Raw genomic sequence first — 18352 nt, 5'->3', positions numbered from 1 at the left:
AAATGATATTTATATAAAGTAAATCACAATACCACGTCGATATCAATCCTCCTCCATCAAACTGTATGGCAGCTAGGTTTTGATGCCTTTCAAATTGTAGAACAAGACATTGATTTCTTAACAAAATGAATTCATTAACATTCTTTTCAACACATAATGTTTTTTTTTTAACGATCTTCTACTTCAACGGTATTTACGGTTTCTTGAATAATCCAATCAATATCTCATGCTCTAAGTTAAGGATAAACTACATATATAAATATTTTACCTATAGTTTTTTAATAAGTATACCGTATATTTTAAAAAGTTAAATTAGATACACAAATCTCTTAAATATGATATTAAATAATTATTTTAAGATTTAAACTCATTAATTAAAGGTACATTAACAATTCAAATTCTCATCTTCCAGTATCGGTCTTCCTCCCTTCTCTCCAACCACGTTCTTCACCATCATTACTGGTCCTCCATTGTTGCTAGAATGAATACAACCACAAATGCACAATCCTAGCAATAAGATGATTCAAGCAGAACTCTAAACAATACTTTAATCATTCAATTGTGTTTTTTTCTTTAACTGTAGAAGTTTAAAATGTGATTGTGAGGTATCTATATATTATTCATTTATTATTTAAGTGGTAGATCTTGTATATGGTTTTTGAGATGTATCTGATGGTCAATTTTGATGTATCTCAGTTTTGTCATGTATTTTACAGAATAAAATTTATGTATCCATATTTTGTTATATTTTTTAGTGAAACAGAATGTATGTATCTAAGTATGTAGTTTGATTCTTAATGTGTATCTGATTTTTAGAAAGGAATGTATGTTTTTCAGATATGATTTTTTATAGATTTGGTGTATTATTTCATTGGTATCTCAGATTTGGTATCTATCTATGAAGTCTGACCTGTACTCAAAACTTTTTATAAAAGGATATAGCGCTATAAATAGATACATGAACTCATTCTCTACTGACTTATGCATTCGGGTGACTTATACATGAACTCATTCTCTCCTGACTTAGTTATAATCGTTGAGGCCGCGAGATACATGCTTAATATATATAAGATACAACTTATATATTAACACTTATCATGAATTCTCTATACATATACTCACAACGAATTTGAGATACATGGCTAACAAATTATACATTCTACACAAATTATTACTCTTAGGCATCATATCGTTAATTTTAACAATGACGTATACATTATTTGTCCGAGATATACACTAAAAAATTATGAGACTTTTTTTTTTTATAATATTGTGATATTCGCCATTTGCAACAAAAAAAAACACTTAATTGAAGATTCAAATGAAGGAATTGATGAAGAAGATGAAGTTTAAAATTTTAAAATTACTAATCGTTATGGTTTAGATTTTTTATTAAAATTGGTAATACTTGGTACGGATGGATCCACTAAATTTGGTTTGTTTGTTAATTTCCCATCATTTACTCCTTTATTTAAGAAATTAAGTTACACCATTTAATTCAGATCAATTAAATTATGTATCTCGTCCTTTTAAATTTGATAGATACATGTATCTAATGGCTTATGATGCATGTATTCAATAACCGAAAATGATATAAAAAGTAATATTGAAAACTATATATCGGGATTCCTAGTAGTTAGATCTAAAGTAGTGGATTTAGGTAGTTTTTCCGTTAATCAAATTGTTTCTACAATAATGAGGTAGAAAATGAAAATGAAAATGAAAATGAAATATTTTGATAATTTCAGTCACAAACTTTTTTTAAGCGATTCATTCTTTATTTATAATTGAACGACTATTTATGGTCCCAGATTCTAATATTAATTATTTTATTTTATTTTTGTAAAATAGATTACTAAGAACTCTCGTATTGCATGCTATTCTTTATTCTTTTAATGCTATTCAAAATAAAGTGTAAATTATTTCTAAATATATGTTCCTCTTCAAATATGAAACATGTTAATTTTGCAATCTTTACCCTTCTTTATTTGAATGTTTAATTTGGATATATAAAAAAAGACTCAACAAGTAGATTCATGTAATAGTGCAAACATAGAACTATATTTATTAAACTATATTAAATTCTAACATTTTTTTAAAAATGATTCATTATAAAATAAATTCAAGAATGCAATAATTCATTGTAAAAATAAATTCATTATACATAATGTTTATTGTTTCTTAATAATCAAATATTATTTATTGTATCTTTACTAAAAATATTCAGTGTATGATTGTGAGAGAATAAACCATATAAGCAACATAGGAAATCTCTTGAAATCATATAAAAATGGCTTCTCATTTAAAAGGTGTCACAAAATCGACATTGAAAGATCAAATACGTAAATTATTATGTGAGTTAAAAAGAGATTATTCCACATGCACTCAAAAAGATTTGCGGTTGTGGCAACATCGAAACTTTTTGCATGCAACAAGAAAAGTTAAAAATGGGTTTCAACTAGATTTACATTTTAGGAATCCAAAAATGTACAACAAAAAATTGTTTCTTTTCTTACAAGGTGTATGATATTTTTATTAGGGTTCAACTAAATTCAAATAACGAAAAGTTTCAATTTGAAGTAAAACATTTCCTAACAAAAGTAAGATGTGTAAGACTCAAACATGATACTTCTGGTTAAACATGAAGTAATCACAAACCTTATTTACAAAAAAGCAACTTCCATTAACAGTAGAAAAATCCTACATATTGCCAAATATTTAAGAGAAAGTAAAAACCAACTAGATAAATTTACAAGAGTAACATCAAACAAAGCTACCATGTCATAAATCTAACATATCATTATGAAGCAAAAACTGCACTCACACCTAGGGGTGTCAAAAGAATATGATAAATTGACTGAATCGATCGAACCTAATCAAACCGATTTATATTATTTTCTTAATAAAATTGTAATTTTTTATAGAAGTGTATAACTATCCCAAATATAAATGATCTTTTTAAATTTATAAAAAAAATTGAAATTTTCTGAACTGAAACGAATAATATGTACATATATTTTATATATTAACAATATGCTAAATTTAATATATAAATATATTTTATAATATTTTTCAAATATAAATATAACATAAGTCTTAGGCTTATGGTGACTGGACGACTTTAGATCTTTGCTCTTTAATTAGCATTTATTTAATTATGTTTAAAATTAAAAGAGACTATAATAGCTACTCCATCAAACAATACGACAAAATCTATGCAAGCACTCCTATTAAATGTTTAAGATCAAAGAATACGACAACAAGATTTTTACATTCTTGACTTCTTGGTGAAGAATTGAAGTGTTTCTTCAAGAACATACTTGCGAAAGAATATTTTGATAATAGTATATTTTTAGGTGATATTTTAAAAAATGAAAATTTAACGAAATGGACCGATACCGAAGAGAAATCGATATGTTGGGATGATTTAAAAAAATGTAATTTTTATACATTATAAAATACCCAAAAAAATTGGGATGACATAATTTTAAAAAAATAACCAATTGAACCGTCTCATTGACACCTATACTCACACCAACATCTATAGAAAATTTAAATAATAGGATTATCTCAATAAATTTAGTCAATATTACTATAAACAAGAGTGTTGTGATGCGATGTATATGATTCTTCAATCGTTAATCAGATGTTTCGAATTCAAATCTTGAATTTGAAAATATTTTAATAGGAATTTGTTCCCTCTACGAATACAAACTAATCGAGGATTTAATGTGAAATACCTACCATATGTTGAGTGAAAAACACAATTAATACAATTTATTTTAAATTCCATTGGAATTGTTTTATTTAGAAGAATAATTATTCTATAATAATAAGTTCCATCGATATTATTTTATTTAGAAAAATAATAAATTATCACATTTAATATGCCATTAAAATGTGTTGATTTTTTTACCCTTCATTATTAATTACAACACCTAGTCAAATGTGTATGCAATGAAAGTAAAAGTTTTTCCAATTTAATAGTCAAAACAAAATTTTCCAATAAAAAAAAAAAGAGAAAACAAAATACAAAGAAATCAAAGTTTAGTTTTGCCGCTAAAGTGTGTATGTAATAAAACTTAACTTTTTTTTCCAATTTTAGACATTTTAAAAATAGAAAAAGACCTTCGTACAAGTAATCTAAGTTCACTGTTCGAAGGACAAAACAGTCCAATAAATAAAGTGTCTCTCTTTTGTCCGTCTTAAAAAGGTCCTTTCTTGAACTTCTTGAAACAAAAAATTTGGTGTCTTTCTGCACTTTTACAGAGCCACGTAGAGTGCAAATGCCAAATTAAGCAAACAGTACACGAGAAAAGCACAAACACCCTGAAAAAAGTTGTGAAATTCAAACTTAAAATTTGAGAAAAAATGCAATTAATGTGAGTGAATCCAGTGGAGATTACAGTTTGGAGGGGTTGTTTATGTATGCCAATTTTGTCCCTAAATTTGCTTCCAAACACAAACCCCACTTGTATATAATCAGCCTTTGTTGTGTCTGAGATTGCATTTTCTTCCTAGGGTGTTGTTTATTTTTGGGGTTCTTGAAAGGGTAAATTTTTATACAAGATTTTCTTGAGGTTTTGAGAGTGAGAGTGAATGCTATTGTGAAAATGGCTGATTCTCCTTCCCAGAAAGAAATTGAAGATGGGTTAAAAGATTGTGCGAATAGCCTCATCAACATTCCTCCTTCTACTGAAGAGCTCATCAGTCTTCTTGATGTAAAGATTCAACTTTTATCTTTTTTCATGTTCTTTACATATAAAGTACTAGTTTTATCTGTGTGTTTTTGTGCCCTATTATTTTTAGATTGATTTTTATCTTGATAACAGTAAGAACTTTTTAGGGGAAGGGTTGTTTGTTAGATAAATTTGATGCCTGATTTTCCTCATGTATCAGGATGCTTTTTTGTCTCCAAATTGAAGCCTTTTGTTCTTAATCTAGTAAATGTGTGTTTTTGCCTCTTTTTGTGCCCTATTATATTAGATTGATTTTATCTTGATAACAATAAGAATTTTTTAGGGGAAGGGTTGTTTGTTAGATAAATTTGATGCCTGGTTTTCCTTGTGTATCAGGATGCTTTTTTGTCTCCAAATTGAAGCCTTTTGTTCTTAATCTAGTAAATGTGTGTTTTTGCCTCTTTTTGTGCCCTATTATATTAGATTGATTTTATCTTGATAACAATAAGAATTTTTTAGGGGAAGGGTTGTTTGTTAGATAAATTTGATGCCTGGTTTTCCTTGTGTATCAGGATGCTTTTTTGTCTCCAAATAGAAGCCTTTTGTTCTTAGTCTAGTAGATGTGTGTGCTTTTGCCTCGTTTTGTGCCCTATTATATTATACTGATTTTATCTTGATAACAATAAGAACTTTTTAGGAGAAGGGTTGTTTGTTAGATAAATTTGATGCCTGGTTTTCCTTATGTATCAGGATGCTTTTTTGTTTCCAAATAGAAGCCTTTTGTTCTTAATCTGGTAAATGTGTGTGTTTTTGCCTCTTTTTGTGCCCTATTATATTATACTGATTTTATCTTGATAACAATAAGAACTTTTTAGGAGAAGGGTTGTTTGTTAGACAAATTGGATGCCTGGTTTTCCTTATGTATCAGGATGCTTTTTTGTTTCCAAATAGAAGCCTTTTGCTCTTAATCTAGTAAATGTGTGTGTTTTTGCCTGTTTTTGTGCCCTATTATAGTAGATTGATTTTATCTTGATAACAATAAGAACTTTTTAGGGGAAGGGTTGTTTGTTGGATAAATTTGATGCCTGGTTTTCCTTATTTATCAGGATGCTCTTCGTCTCCAAATAGAAGCCTTTTGTTCTTAATCTAGTAAATGTGTGTGTGTTTGCCTCTTTTTGTGCCCTATTATATTAGATTGATTTTACCTTGATAACAATAAGAACTTTTTAGGGGAAGGGCTGTTTGTTAGATAAATTTGATGCCTAGTTTTTCTTATATATCAGGATGAATTTTTATCTCCAAATAGAAGTTTTTTTGTTCTTAACTTTATAAATGACATGGTGTTGAATCAGAAATGGAGGAATGGAAGTGGAAAATGTGGTTTTGGTGTAATGATTTTGGAATTAAAATAAAAAGGAAAGTACATGAATTCCACCATAGAGCAATTTCTCCATGTCCGCGACTTAATCTTTATTGACTGGGATTGTAATTTCCTAAAGCTGTTTGCTCGTTTTCAGTAATTTATGGAAGCTGCAAGTTGACTCATTTTTACTTCTTGTGTCTTTTAGAAAGTAGAATCTCTGTTGATAAAGGTAGCTCAAGCCCCTGACGATTCAATGAAAGATGCCCTTCAACCAGTAATGGAAGCTGTGGTCAGAAGTGAACTTCTAAAGCACACTGATGCAGATGTTATAGTTTCTGTAGTATCTTGTATCTACGAGATCTCTAGAATATCTGCTCCGCTGCAGCCTTATGATGATGAACTAATGAAGGTATCCAGGATACAACATTCTAGTTTGTTGTTCTATTTTCCTAAAACACATTACACACACACGCTAGAGAGAGAGAGAGAGAGAGAGAGAGAGAGAGAGAGAAACTAGATTGCTAATGCCTCTTGCTCAAACTTTATATCCATTACCATTTGTTTTTCACACACTTGTATTTTGAAAAATCTCAGGAGATTTTCCAGCTTACTGTAAGAACATTTGAAGAGCTGTCTCATTCAGGCCGCCGTTATCGTAAGGCTGTGAATGTACTTGAAACTGTGGCAGAAGTCAAGGCCTGTTTGATATTGCTGGACCTTGACTGTCATGCATTGGTTGTAGAGATAATCCGGATGTTTCTCAGGATCATTAGGTAAATTAGCAAATATTTAACTATTCTCGATACTTTAGTTCTTGCACATCTTTGTTTGACACATTTATGCATGTTGGCAATTGTTTGGCATCATACAACTATGCCGCTCGAAGAGCTTCCCTTCATTCGCTTCGCGGGAGCCGCACAACACATAGCTGAAAGTTAGAGGGCCCATACTACCTGCCTAACCCTTCGCTCCGAGGGACCGTAGATCGGAAAGCGCTTTCTAAACCACCCCATTCATCCAAAAGAGAAGGGAAGGGGCCTATGTATTTGCATGACCCCTGCAGATTTCACCCTATCTATACCCGGAGCCACTCCCCTAGTGGTCCTGCCACCACACCGCAGAACGGGAGCTCGTGTGGAACCTTTTATTCTGGTGTAACAGCGGTAGAACGTAACAAAATATTACGGCCGCCTAACCTAGGGGACGGAGGTACGGTAAACTCGGCCAAAATATGAGACCCGAAGGGCCCGACGCGCACAATCCTATCGTATCCGAGTCCGAGTTTACCCCTTGCACTTCGGACAGCCATCCGTAGCATTATAAGGAGGACCCCCCCCCTCCCTTTCGAGGTACAAAAAGAGTACGGTACATAGGAGGTTGGTCTTTCTCAACATGGTGTATAGCACGAAAAACCTTTCGATACAAGATAGGGCTATTCACATGAAAGAAAAAAATGAATCCTTTCTTATCTTCTTTCCCGAGAGGGAAAGAGAAAGAGGGTCTTATAGAGGGAGGGGGGAGGGAAAAGGCTTGGGCCTACCTATCCCGATAGGACCCCATAAAAGAACTGGAGCTGTTGAGAGGTTCCATATTGCCGAGACGAAGGATAACACTTCTGTACGTGATTGTAGTATGTCATGTCATCTCGTCCCCGCTGCATCGAAGAGTACCTATGCACTATGTTTCGGTTCACTGATAAGGAAGATAGCGTTGGGGTGGAGGTCTACGATGTGATACTAAAGTATGACCGGGAGAGATACATGCTAACTATGGGTAGGAAGCAGGAACCATTATGTAAAAATTTTTGGGGGGTTACAGATCTCTTATACTACCATCGATCGACAGAGCAGAATGACCAGAAAAAGAAGTTAAGTTAGAAAGCCGTATGATAGGTGGTAACTATCTTGTACGGTTCGGGGGGTAATCGGCGTACTCCGATCAGTGGGGGGGAAATCTTTGGCTCTATCGAACATACAGAGAATTGGAGGTAGCATTCTACCGATGTCAAGTCATGGACTGGTTTCTTCAGCCCTTTTCTATGTGTTGGTGTTCTATATGACCGACATAAGACTCGACTTGTTAGATATTACTGAGGTTCAGTGAGCACCATGCCAAATCTTTCTACCATTTTCTTCTCTTCCACTTTGGCCAATATGAGTTCACCTAGTACTAGCAGCTTTATCGGGGAATTTCTCATCTTAGTAGGAGCTTTCCAAAGAAATAGCTTAGTAGCCACATTAGCAAGCGCTTGGGATGATTTTAGGCGCCGCCTATTCCCTTTGGCTATATAATCGTGCGGTTTCTGGGAATTTAAAACTCGATTTCCTCCATAAATTCTCCGATCCAAATGGCAGAGAAGTTTCCATATTTATACCTTTTCTTGTTGGAGGGGCGACCGTACGTTAAACTACCAAATGATTATAAGATTATAAGATTATCATGCATAAGTTTCCTCTGATGAATGCTTATGTTTGATGCTGTATATTTTCAAGGGCCGACCATCCTAATAATGTATTCACAAGCATGGAAGTAATCATGATTCTGTTCATTGAAGAAAGTGATGAAATCAATATGGAGCTTCTTCAGCCCCTTCTTGATAGCCTCAGAAAGGAAAATCAGGTAATAAAGCTCATCCTATTGATCTTCTGTTAATCATGTTTCTTTAGTGCTTTACTCGATCTTTTATACTGTACAGATCTGGTCACCTATCTCGTCAAAGTTGGGAGAGAAGATCCTGAAAGAATGCGCTTCCACCGTTAGACCTTGTCTTCTCAAAGCCCTCAAATCAAGAAGCATGAATCTTGATGAATATACTGAAATCATTGCCTCTATTTGCAATGAAATTCCCAAGGGAGAACAAATGGTGTGTCCTACTCATGACATCTTTTTGTATGCAACTGTTCTTTTCCTTTTTTGCTAACATTAGTTTTATGGTCAGACGGAAAATGAAAATGTGACTGCTGAAAAAGTTGGTCCATCTGCTGCTGTTATCTGTGAGACACTGCTGGAGGATGGGCAGCCTTCAAATAATAATGGCACCTCTTCAAAAACATTACAGCATTGCAGTCAGATGGAGCAGCCAAAGAATATTGGTGTTAGCAATTGTAAGGTCAAATCCGGTAGCAAAAGAAAACCACGTCAGAGCTCAAGGAAGAGAGGATCTGTTCCGAAAGGTGATGTGGACACTACTTCTGGTCTTAACATTGTAAAAAGAAAAGAGAACCTTACTGACGCTGAGGAGTCATCAGTGCAACAAATTGATGAAAAGAAACAGAAGAAAGAGATCCATGATATAGAAGAATCAGGAGATGAGGTTGAAAGGAGGACTTCTTAGAAGTTGCTATCTCTCGATCTGTGCTTATAATTTTTTTCAAGCACAAATTTGACAATCACTGTTCTTTTTTACTTCTCCCTTTGTGCTTGTCGGTTTTACAGGAGATTAAACTATCATTTGGGGATGAAAATCTCTCCAGCCAATTTGCCAGGACAAAGCGTCGGAGGAAGCTTACCGTAAGAAAGGATCAGGTACTAATATAGCAACTTTTGAAGTATAACCTTTGTTTCCATATCTGCAAAATTTGCAGAGTTTTCTTGTATTCACTTAGTATTGTTGAAATGTAGTGTGTTTCCAAATTCTGTGACTTCATTGCTTTTTCAAAGGAATCCAATCACAGTAAGAATAAGTTATAAGTTGCTTTATTCTCCTTGAATTCGGAAAACGCTATGCTTACCTCTTTTCAATACAGTTCAAAGGACTGAAACTAGTTTTTGTTTAAGCCCTTTTGCTTTCAATTATCTGTTGTCTAAGAGTGTTTTCATGTCTGAGGAGTTTATGGTTCGTAATTGTTTCATTCAGGATTCTATAAGGCGTCAGTTCACCAAAAAATATGGAGAAGAAATAGTTGGTACCAGAATAAGAGTTTGGTGGCCATTGGACGAAATGTAAGTTCTACAGAATGTTGTCAGGACTGTCATACTATTGTAAATTTGTGGTACTAATTACAGATCCACTCTCATCCCAGCATTTTTCATCCTTGATTCCTTCTATTTTTAAGTTTATCATCTCTAAAATTGGCTTGCCTGCTAGGCTGTCACCAAGAGTCTGCTTCATTCCTTTGACTTGTGGAGTATCAGAGCACGTCTTCAATTGCTTCTACTAAATTGACTTTTATGGTGTCTTGCAAATGGAAGAAAGAATTCTAGCTAAAACAGTGATAGATCTCATAGAATTTCTCTAAGAATAGCAAGGGATGTTCTAATAGTATCCTGTAAATACTTTTGCCTGCACCTTCTTGGTAATTATATTAATAGCACACTTACCATCTCTCTCTCAAAAAAAAAAAAGAAGAAAAAGAAGAAAAACGAAAGAAATCTAGCTAAAGTTTTTGATTTTAAGTTTCCCTTTGCAGGTTCTATGAGGGTGCCATTTCTGGATTTGATCATGTGACAAAGAGGCATCAGGTAGTGACGTTATTATCAAGCTTCGTGCACTGTTTTTTAATTAATCTCTTTACAGTTTTCTTCCCAGTATATCATATATGTTTCACTTTGCAATGTTCTGATATTTCTTTTAATAATGACAAGAATTTATACACCATTCCCAAGTCTCAAAAAATTCATCATCAGTAGTCAGTATGAATCCATTTTCCTTCTCAATTTAACTTGAGACTAATTTCAAATGTTATATTTGTTATTATTCTCCTACAATTTCCAAAATATCTGCAAGTCCAGCTGATTTCATCTTCCTGCTAAGTAATGTTGAGGCAAACTATTTACTGAGGTTGACTCCATCTTCCTGATAACTAAAGGCAAAACTATTTCCAAACCAAATATAATCACTGCAACAGAAGTCCCTTTTACCTATTGATATAATGACTCACACAGCCTAAAAGACATCTTTCTGGAAGGCTGTCATCGTGCTAAAACTGCAAAAAAGGGAAAGTAGTGAATTTAACTGAAGTTTTTAGTTGACTGATGCTATTTGCTGTTTTTCCTTTTGAGATCGCATATGATGATGGTGAAACGGAAACCTTGAATCTGAATAAGGAGCAGTTTGAGATTCTTGAAGACAATCCATCTGACAAGGTATTTTCTCCATTTTATACTGTGTTTCTTAACAATTTCAAGATATCATTGGCATTACATCTTTGTGATATGATTCTTTTGGATGCACTCTGTAGTCTGTGCAGAAACATGAAGCAGATCTTCAATGCAATGCTGTTTCATCTGTTCCGTATGTATTGATTTCCAATCATTTTTTTTGTACATATCCTAGAACTCTACATAGTCTTGACTGTCATGTTTACTTCTACCTAGCTACTACTTTTATGTAAGAGATTGTATTTTGCATCACCTTGATATGCCAATACTATTGTCGGGATATGATATGGTTATTGGTTGATGAACTTGAGCAGATCCACAAAGAAGAAAGCAAAAAGAACCTCCTCAATGAAAAAGGAACCCGGAATCTCGTCATCCAAAAGGTTGTTGTTGTACACTTTTCCTTGCAGTACTGCTCTCTGAACTGAATTTTCCCAGGGTTTTGACAAACATGTTTTCTGTTTTCAGGTCTAAAAGAAATCCCCAAAAGTGTGACATTGGGTCCATGGATATTCCAATTCCAGATAAGATGAATGCTGAAGTTGGTTGTGAAACAAGCAGTGGGAAAAAAGAACTTGTGGACAAGGAAGATAAAGATACCACACAGAAGCAGAGACTCGAGAATTGCAAAATTGCCTTAGAGAACTCATTGACGCTTGAAGACCATCCATCTGACAAGGTCCTTTCCGCATCTGATACTGTGTTATCTCTTAACATGTTTTGAAATTATAATTGGCATTATATATCGTTATGAAACAATTCTTTTGGTGCAATATGTACAGAAGCATGAAACAGATCTTCAAAGCCATGATGTTTCAGCTGTTCTGTAAGTATTGATTTCTAAATTTCCTTGTAACCTTGGACATAATCCTAGCTCTTTACATGTTCTTGACTGTCGTCTTTCATGTTTTTGACTGTCGTTTTCATTACTATTGTTTTGACATGATATGGTTATTAATTGATGAACTTGAGCAGATCCATAAAGAAGAAAGTAAAAAAAACCTCCTCAATAAAAAAGGAACCCGGAGTCTCATCATCCAAAAGGTTGTTCTTTTGTTGTTGCCACTTTTCCCTGTATTATTGCTCTCTGAACTGAATGTTCTGAAGGTTTTGACAAGCAGGTTTTCTATCTTCAGGTCCAAAAAAAATCCCCGAAAGAGTGACATTGGTTCCATGGATATTCCAATTCCAGATAAGATGAATGATGCTGATGGCGTTGGTCTTGAAACAAGCAGTGGGAAAAAAGAACTTGTTCAGAAGGAAGATAACGATATCACACAGAAACAGAGATCCAAGACTTCCAAAGTTTCCTTTGAGAGCTCATTGGCACTTGAAGTCCATTTATCTGACAAGGTCCTTTCTCCATCTGATACTGTATTATCTTTTAACATATTTTCACATTATTGACATTATATATCTTTGTGATACAAATTCTTTTGGATGCAATATGTACAGAAGCATGAACCAGATCTTCAAAGCAATGATGCTTCATCGGTTCCGTAAGTATTGATTTCTACCTAACTTGTAACCTTGAACATAATCCTGGTTCTTTACATGTTCTTGACTGTCATCTTTTGTGTTTACTTCTACCTACTAGTTTTATGTTAAAGATTGTTTTCCGCATCACCTTGATATGTCACTACTATTGTTTTGACATGATATGGTTATTGGTTGATGAACTTGAGCAGATCCATGAAGAAGAAATCGAAAAGAACCCCCTCAACAAAAAAGGAACCTGGAGTTTCGTCATCCAAAAGGTTCTTTTGTTGTTGTACATTTTTGCCTGTAGTATTGCTCTCTAAACTGAATGTTCTGACGGTTTTGATTTTCTATCTTCAGGTCTAAAAGAAAACCCAAAAAGAGTTATGTTGAATCCCTGGATATTCCAATTCCAGATAAGATGAATGATGCTGCTGATGTTGGTTGCGAAACAAGCAGTGGGATAAAAGAACTTGTGGACAAGGAACAAGTTGCCTTTGAGAGCTCATTGGCGCTTGAAATCCAACCATCTGACAAGGTCCTTTCTCCATCTGATACTGTGTTATCTTTTTTAACATATTTTCAAATTATTGGCATTATATATCTTTGTATGACAAATTCTTTTGGATGCAATATGTACAGAAACATGAACCAGATCTTCAAAGCAATGATGCTTCATCTGTTCCGTAAGTATTGATTTCTACATAACTTGCAACCTTGGACATAATCCTAGTTCTTTACATGTTCTTGACTGTCATCTTTTGTGTTTACTTCTACCTACTAGTTTTATGTTAAAGATTGTGTTTTTTGCTTCAACTTGATATGTCACTACCATTATTTTGACATGATATGGTTATTGGTTGATGAACTTGAGCAGATCCATGAAGAAAGCAAAAAGAACCCCCTCAATAAAAAAGGAACCTGGAGTCTCGTCATCCAAAAGGTCCTTTTGTTGTTGTACATTTTTGCCTGTAGTATTGCTCTCTAAGCTGAATGTTCTGACGGTTTTGACAAGCTGGTTTTCTATCTTCAGGTCTAAAAGAAAACCCAAAAAGAGTTATGTTGAATCCCTGGATATTCTAATTCCAGATAAGATGAATGATGCTGCTGATGTTGGTTGCGAAACAAGCAGTGGGATAAAAGAATTTGTGGACAAGGAACAAGTTGCCTTTGAGAGCTCATTGGCGCTTGAAATCCAACCATCTGACAAGGTCCTTTCTCCATCTGATACTGTGTTATCTCTTAACATATTTTCAAATTATCATTGGCATTATACACCATTCTGATATGATTCCTTTTTTGGATGCAATATGTACAGAATCATGAGACAGGTCCTCAAAGCAATGATGTTTCATCTTCTCTGTAAGTATTGATTTCTAAACTTCCTGACCTTGGACATATCCTAGTTCTTTACTTGTTCTTGACTCTTGTTTTTCATGTTTATTTCTACCTACTACTTTTATGTTAGATATTGTATTTCACATCACCTTGATTAGCCACTACTATTGTTTTGATATGATATGGTTATTCATTGAACTTGAGCAGATCCACCAAGAAGAAAGCAAGAAAAACCCCCTCAACAAAAAAGGAACACGGAGTATCTTCATCCAAAAGGTTATAATTTTGTTGTTGTACACTTTTCCCTGCAGTGTTGCTCTTTGAACTAAATGTTTGAGGGTATTGACGGGTAGGTTTTCTATCTTCAGGTCTAAAAGAAAAGCCCAAAAGAGTGACACTGAGTCCCTGGATACTCCCATTCCAGATAAGATGAAGGATGCATCTGATGTTGGTTGTGAAACGATCAGTGAGAAAAAACTTGTGGACAATGAAGATGACATGTTCGCACAAGCAGAGTCCAAGACATTAGAAGTTGCCTTAGATAGCTCATTGACGCCAGTGCACTCACAGCATTGTCAAAATGAAGGAAGCTAAAATATAAAAATGTTAAAAGTTTTTATTTGGGGAAACGTCAGTAGTCGTTCAAATCTGAAAACTTTGTACTATTATTGAATTCCATAGCTTCTAACTTTGAAAGCTATGAGATCATTAGTTTAATTATTTGAATGTACAGCTGGTGGATTCCATGCTCAACCAAGTTCATGGTGGTGCATCGCCTTTTTAAGGACATGAATGATTATCCAACTGCTTCTTGCTGTTATTTATTTGTTTTCCCTTTTGCAACTTGATTTTTTCTGAGAGTTCTTTTCATTTCTCTCTTTGTTGTACAAAGCAAAGTGATGTGAATTCTTTTTGTGAAGTTGAGTTTTTGGGTGAACTAGCTTTGTTTATCACAGTTCGTTCATAAAATGGGTGAAGTGTTCATTTTAGTCTGTATTTTTAGAGAGGGTCACTTTTGGTTTGTAGCGTCCAAAAAGTGTCCATTTCGGAGCCGGACTCGAGTAAAGCAGTAGAATTCTTTGGCCCAAAAGTTGCATCTAGTTAGTGGAGTGTAGTATGTCTATCATGCTGAGGTCAGACTCAAGTCATACACATACATAAAAAAAAATCAATTATTTTTTTATTATTATGTGTGAAACACAATATATTAGTGTGTGGCACCTTTAGGAAACTTCTATAAACCAACTCCATCCAGAATGCTTCTAGAACTTGTTAAATTAATAAAACCAGGAAGCTATGCAAGTTAAAAAGAAGAAGACAAAATGAAAGAGTTGTCATTTGTCAGTTGTAGGTTGAGAGCTATGTCTTCCTATGCAAATTATTAGACGAACAAATTGAAACTCAGAAAATAGTAAGTAATTCGTAGCCTCACTGTAGAAAATAATTTTAATAATGTAAGAATATTATCATTTTCTGAAAAAAAAAAAAATCGAATGAACCCCTCAATTTTATCTAACTCATATTTAATTGTTGCGGCATTTTAATTTGATGATGTTATTTCTGGTTGAGTGTAGTGCTCACCTACTGAAAAATCTTAATCATGCTTATGCTAAAACTCCTAGCACGCAATAATTGAATAAAGATTTTAAAAAAACAGACTTCATGATAAATTGAATTGATTTAGCATATCACAAGTCCATGTGTGAAAAGAATTAAACAATAAATATAAGGGAAATATCAACTTTTTATATTACTAAACTTGATCTTTAATTAAGGATGAAGCGACTCACCATTTTATAACACCCTTTGTTGGTTATATTACCTTATTTATAAACTGCTACATATTAATAGCTTTTTCTTAAAATCGTAGATGTTAATATATGTTGGGCACATCACCCTTTACCTAATTTATTTAATTAGATTATAGATAAGAGAAAAGCCTTTTTAATTTGTACGTTCATTAATCTGTCTTTGCGTCTTCGACTTTACTATACCAAACTCTTACTATATTATTATAAACAAATAATAATAGTCATAATAATAATTGTTTAAGGTTTATAATAATTAATTAGAAAACAAAAACATGGTTTCTATTTTAATTCCAAACAATATCTACTTCTGATTTTTCTTTGCTATTGTCTCTTGACAATTTTCATTTACTATAAATCCGTCAATGATCGAAAATATTATAGACTTAAATATAATGGAAGTTATAATATGGAGGATGTATACTGTAGTAATTAATTACTTTTTTTTAATAGCCAGTATCCATCTATACCAACTCTGATAATGATAATTATTCCAAGAAAATAGATTCCAACTTGCAGCTTATAATTATCGACGAGTAATTACATTATAAGTTTTTCAAATTGAAATTAATTCTAATTAGCTATATATACATACAATACATGAAGTGTGTTCACACAAAGTGAAATCTGGAAAGATAACATGTACACTTATCGAGCTTATGGAGGCTTAAATAGGTGATTGTGTGACAAACGAACTACATGTTAGAGGAAGTGAATACAACTAAACATGTGGCGTGATTCTAGTAAAATAACGATTATCGTATTATGATTTCAGTTTCGATCAGGTTATTATATTTAGAAATAATTGTATAACAGATGTTATCGTTAAAATACTGATTCAAATTAAAAGTGATCTGTGAAGGTATGAAATTAATGAGTTTAAAATATGAGATCTTATGTGTAGATATTTGGTTGTAATTTTAATTTAGTAATAAACAAAAATAGAAAAATAAAACTTTTCCTATCATAAATAATAATGTTATGATTGTCAAATCAGATGTAGGTTTTCTTTTAGATATTCGGTCGTTAATTAGAAAGAAAGAATGACTCACATTTTGACATGATAGATCTTGAAAAAGACTACGATTTTCGTCTCTAAAATTTTGATTCCAACTTGAGATACGTCTCACCTAGATCGATATATTATAAAAAACAGAAAACAATTGCCTCAATTAATTTGTCAATAAAATGACATAAATAACTTATATAAGAATAGAACGTTCTTTTACTAACTACTGGAGAAATCATTATTTTTAGAATTGGGATCCTAAGGTTATAATATTCAAATGAGAGTTGAATGATTCTATCATATAATCAGATATGGATCATAATAAATTGTACAAAAGAATAACTACTATGCTTCTATATTTGATTATAATGAGTATGTAATTATATGTTATTACATCTATACTTCATTAATTAAAAACTCTAAACGGAAAAGGGTCAAAATTGTCCCTGAACTATATGAAATAGATCACTTATACCCTCCGTTACAGTTTGGGGAGTAATTTCCCTGGATAGTCACCCATGTTTGGGAAATTACCTTGGAATATCACTTATGTTTGTTTTAGGACCACAATATCACCCAACTTTACCTCTTTTCCTCAAAGTATATACTTACACAAAAAATACATTATCTCTCTCCTAATAGGATGTCATGTCACATTATTCCTTTTTCATTATTAACATTTTTTTTTAAAAATTTAGACAACCCATATTACCTAGTAAAAAAAAATTACATAGCCCAAAAATTTCTACCCTAGTTCTAGGAGATTAGGCGGCAAATCCAAATATGAGCTCCTCCGATTCTTCAAGAAAATATGTGGCTTCCTCCGATTTTACAAGCGAGATAATGTTTTTATATGGACACTAATGGGCAATGGCACCTTTTTGTTGAGTCCGGAGCCAAAAGTGCAACTTTTTTCTTTAAAAAACAAAAAGGCACATAAAAAAAAAAAATTAACCAAAAGGGCAAATGTTCTGACAAAAATTGATGCCGCTCCGCTAAAAGAAATAAAAATCGCTGCCGATTTTCTCAAAAAAATATTTTTTCTTTAAAATCGCTGCTATAGCAGCGATTTTGTTTAAGAAATTTAAAAAAAAGCTTTGAAGTTAAATCGTTGCTACAGCAGCGATTTTGTTTAAGAAATTATTTTTAAAAAAATAAAATCCTACCCTTGCAGAGAATTTAATAAAATTAAAAAAATTAAAACTGAAGCCAACGATTTTCATAAAAAGCTTTTTTTAAAAAAAATTGTACCCTTTCAGCGATTTAAATGAAAATTTTAAAAAATAATTAAAACTGAAAATCGCTGCTCCGGCAGCGATTTTTTCTTTAAAAAACTTGTTATTTTTTTTAAATGGCTGCCGCCGGAAATTTATGTAATTTAAAACTTGTTCTTTATGTGTTTTTTAATTCCTTAACAAAAAATCGCTGCTATAGCAGCGATTTCACTTTTAATTTTTTTTTTATAAAAATGCTGCTATAGCAGTGATTTTAAAGAAATAATGATTTATTTTTTTTGAGAAAATCGCTGTCAAATGCAGCGATTTTTATTTCTTTTAACGGAACGGCGTCAATTTTT

At 32.8% G+C, this 18352-nt stretch overlaps 1 protein-coding gene across 2 annotated transcripts; it reads left to right on the top strand.

Annotated features, from left to right (window-relative positions):
• Positions 1 to 4227: 4227 nt before the first annotated feature.
• LOC102591295 (uncharacterized) lies at positions 4228 to 14859 on the top strand. 2 transcript variants are annotated; one of them, XM_015306133.1, is made up of 25 exons: positions 4228 to 4721; positions 6248 to 6451; positions 6637 to 6815; positions 8535 to 8661; positions 8738 to 8905; positions 8981 to 9355; positions 9478 to 9567; positions 9899 to 9984; positions 10452 to 10503; positions 11044 to 11127; positions 11223 to 11275; positions 11457 to 11525; positions 11611 to 11821; positions 11925 to 11968; positions 12118 to 12186; positions 12279 to 12495; positions 12598 to 12641; positions 12831 to 12899; positions 12982 to 13159; positions 13264 to 13307; positions 13499 to 13564; positions 13655 to 13832; positions 13940 to 13983; positions 14167 to 14235; positions 14328 to 14859. In XM_015306133.1, exons 1-25 carry the CDS (start codon positions 4614 to 4616, stop codon positions 14551 to 14553), a joined length of 3054 nt encoding a protein of 1017 aa, XP_015161619.1. In that variant the 5' UTR covers positions 4228 to 4613; the 3' UTR covers positions 14554 to 14859. The 2 variants fall into 2 exon arrangements, with proteins under 2 accessions (XP_015161619.1, XP_015161620.1); XM_015306134.1 differs by lacking the exons at positions 13264 to 13307; positions 13499 to 13564; positions 13655 to 13832.
• The last annotated feature ends 3493 nt before the right edge of the window (positions 14860 to 18352 follow it).

Source organism: Solanum tuberosum, unplaced genomic scaffold (assembly GCF_000226075.1).
Source record: "Solanum tuberosum cultivar DM 1-3 516 R44 unplaced genomic scaffold, SolTub_3.0 scf00026, whole genome shotgun sequence".
Taxonomy (NCBI): domain Eukaryota; kingdom Viridiplantae; phylum Streptophyta; class Magnoliopsida; order Solanales; family Solanaceae; genus Solanum; species Solanum tuberosum.
Note: the sequence above shows the minus strand (reverse complement) of the source record. Positions and strands in the feature narration are given on the sequence as shown.

Bases quoted from the DNA above. Each gene is read 5' to 3' on its own strand.
- LOC102591295 (XM_015306133.1), top strand. From the start codon at position 4,614: ATGGCTGATTCTCCTTCCCAGAAAGAAATTGAAGATGGGTTAAAAGAT. The intron at 12,187-12,278 runs GTTGTTCTTTTG...TTCTATCTTCAG, and splicing joins GGAGTCTCATCATCCAAAAG to GTCCAAAAAAAATCCCCGAA. The intron at 12,496-12,597 runs GTCCTTTCTCCA...CAATATGTACAG, and splicing joins AAGTCCATTTATCTGACAAG to AAGCATGAACCAGATCTTCA.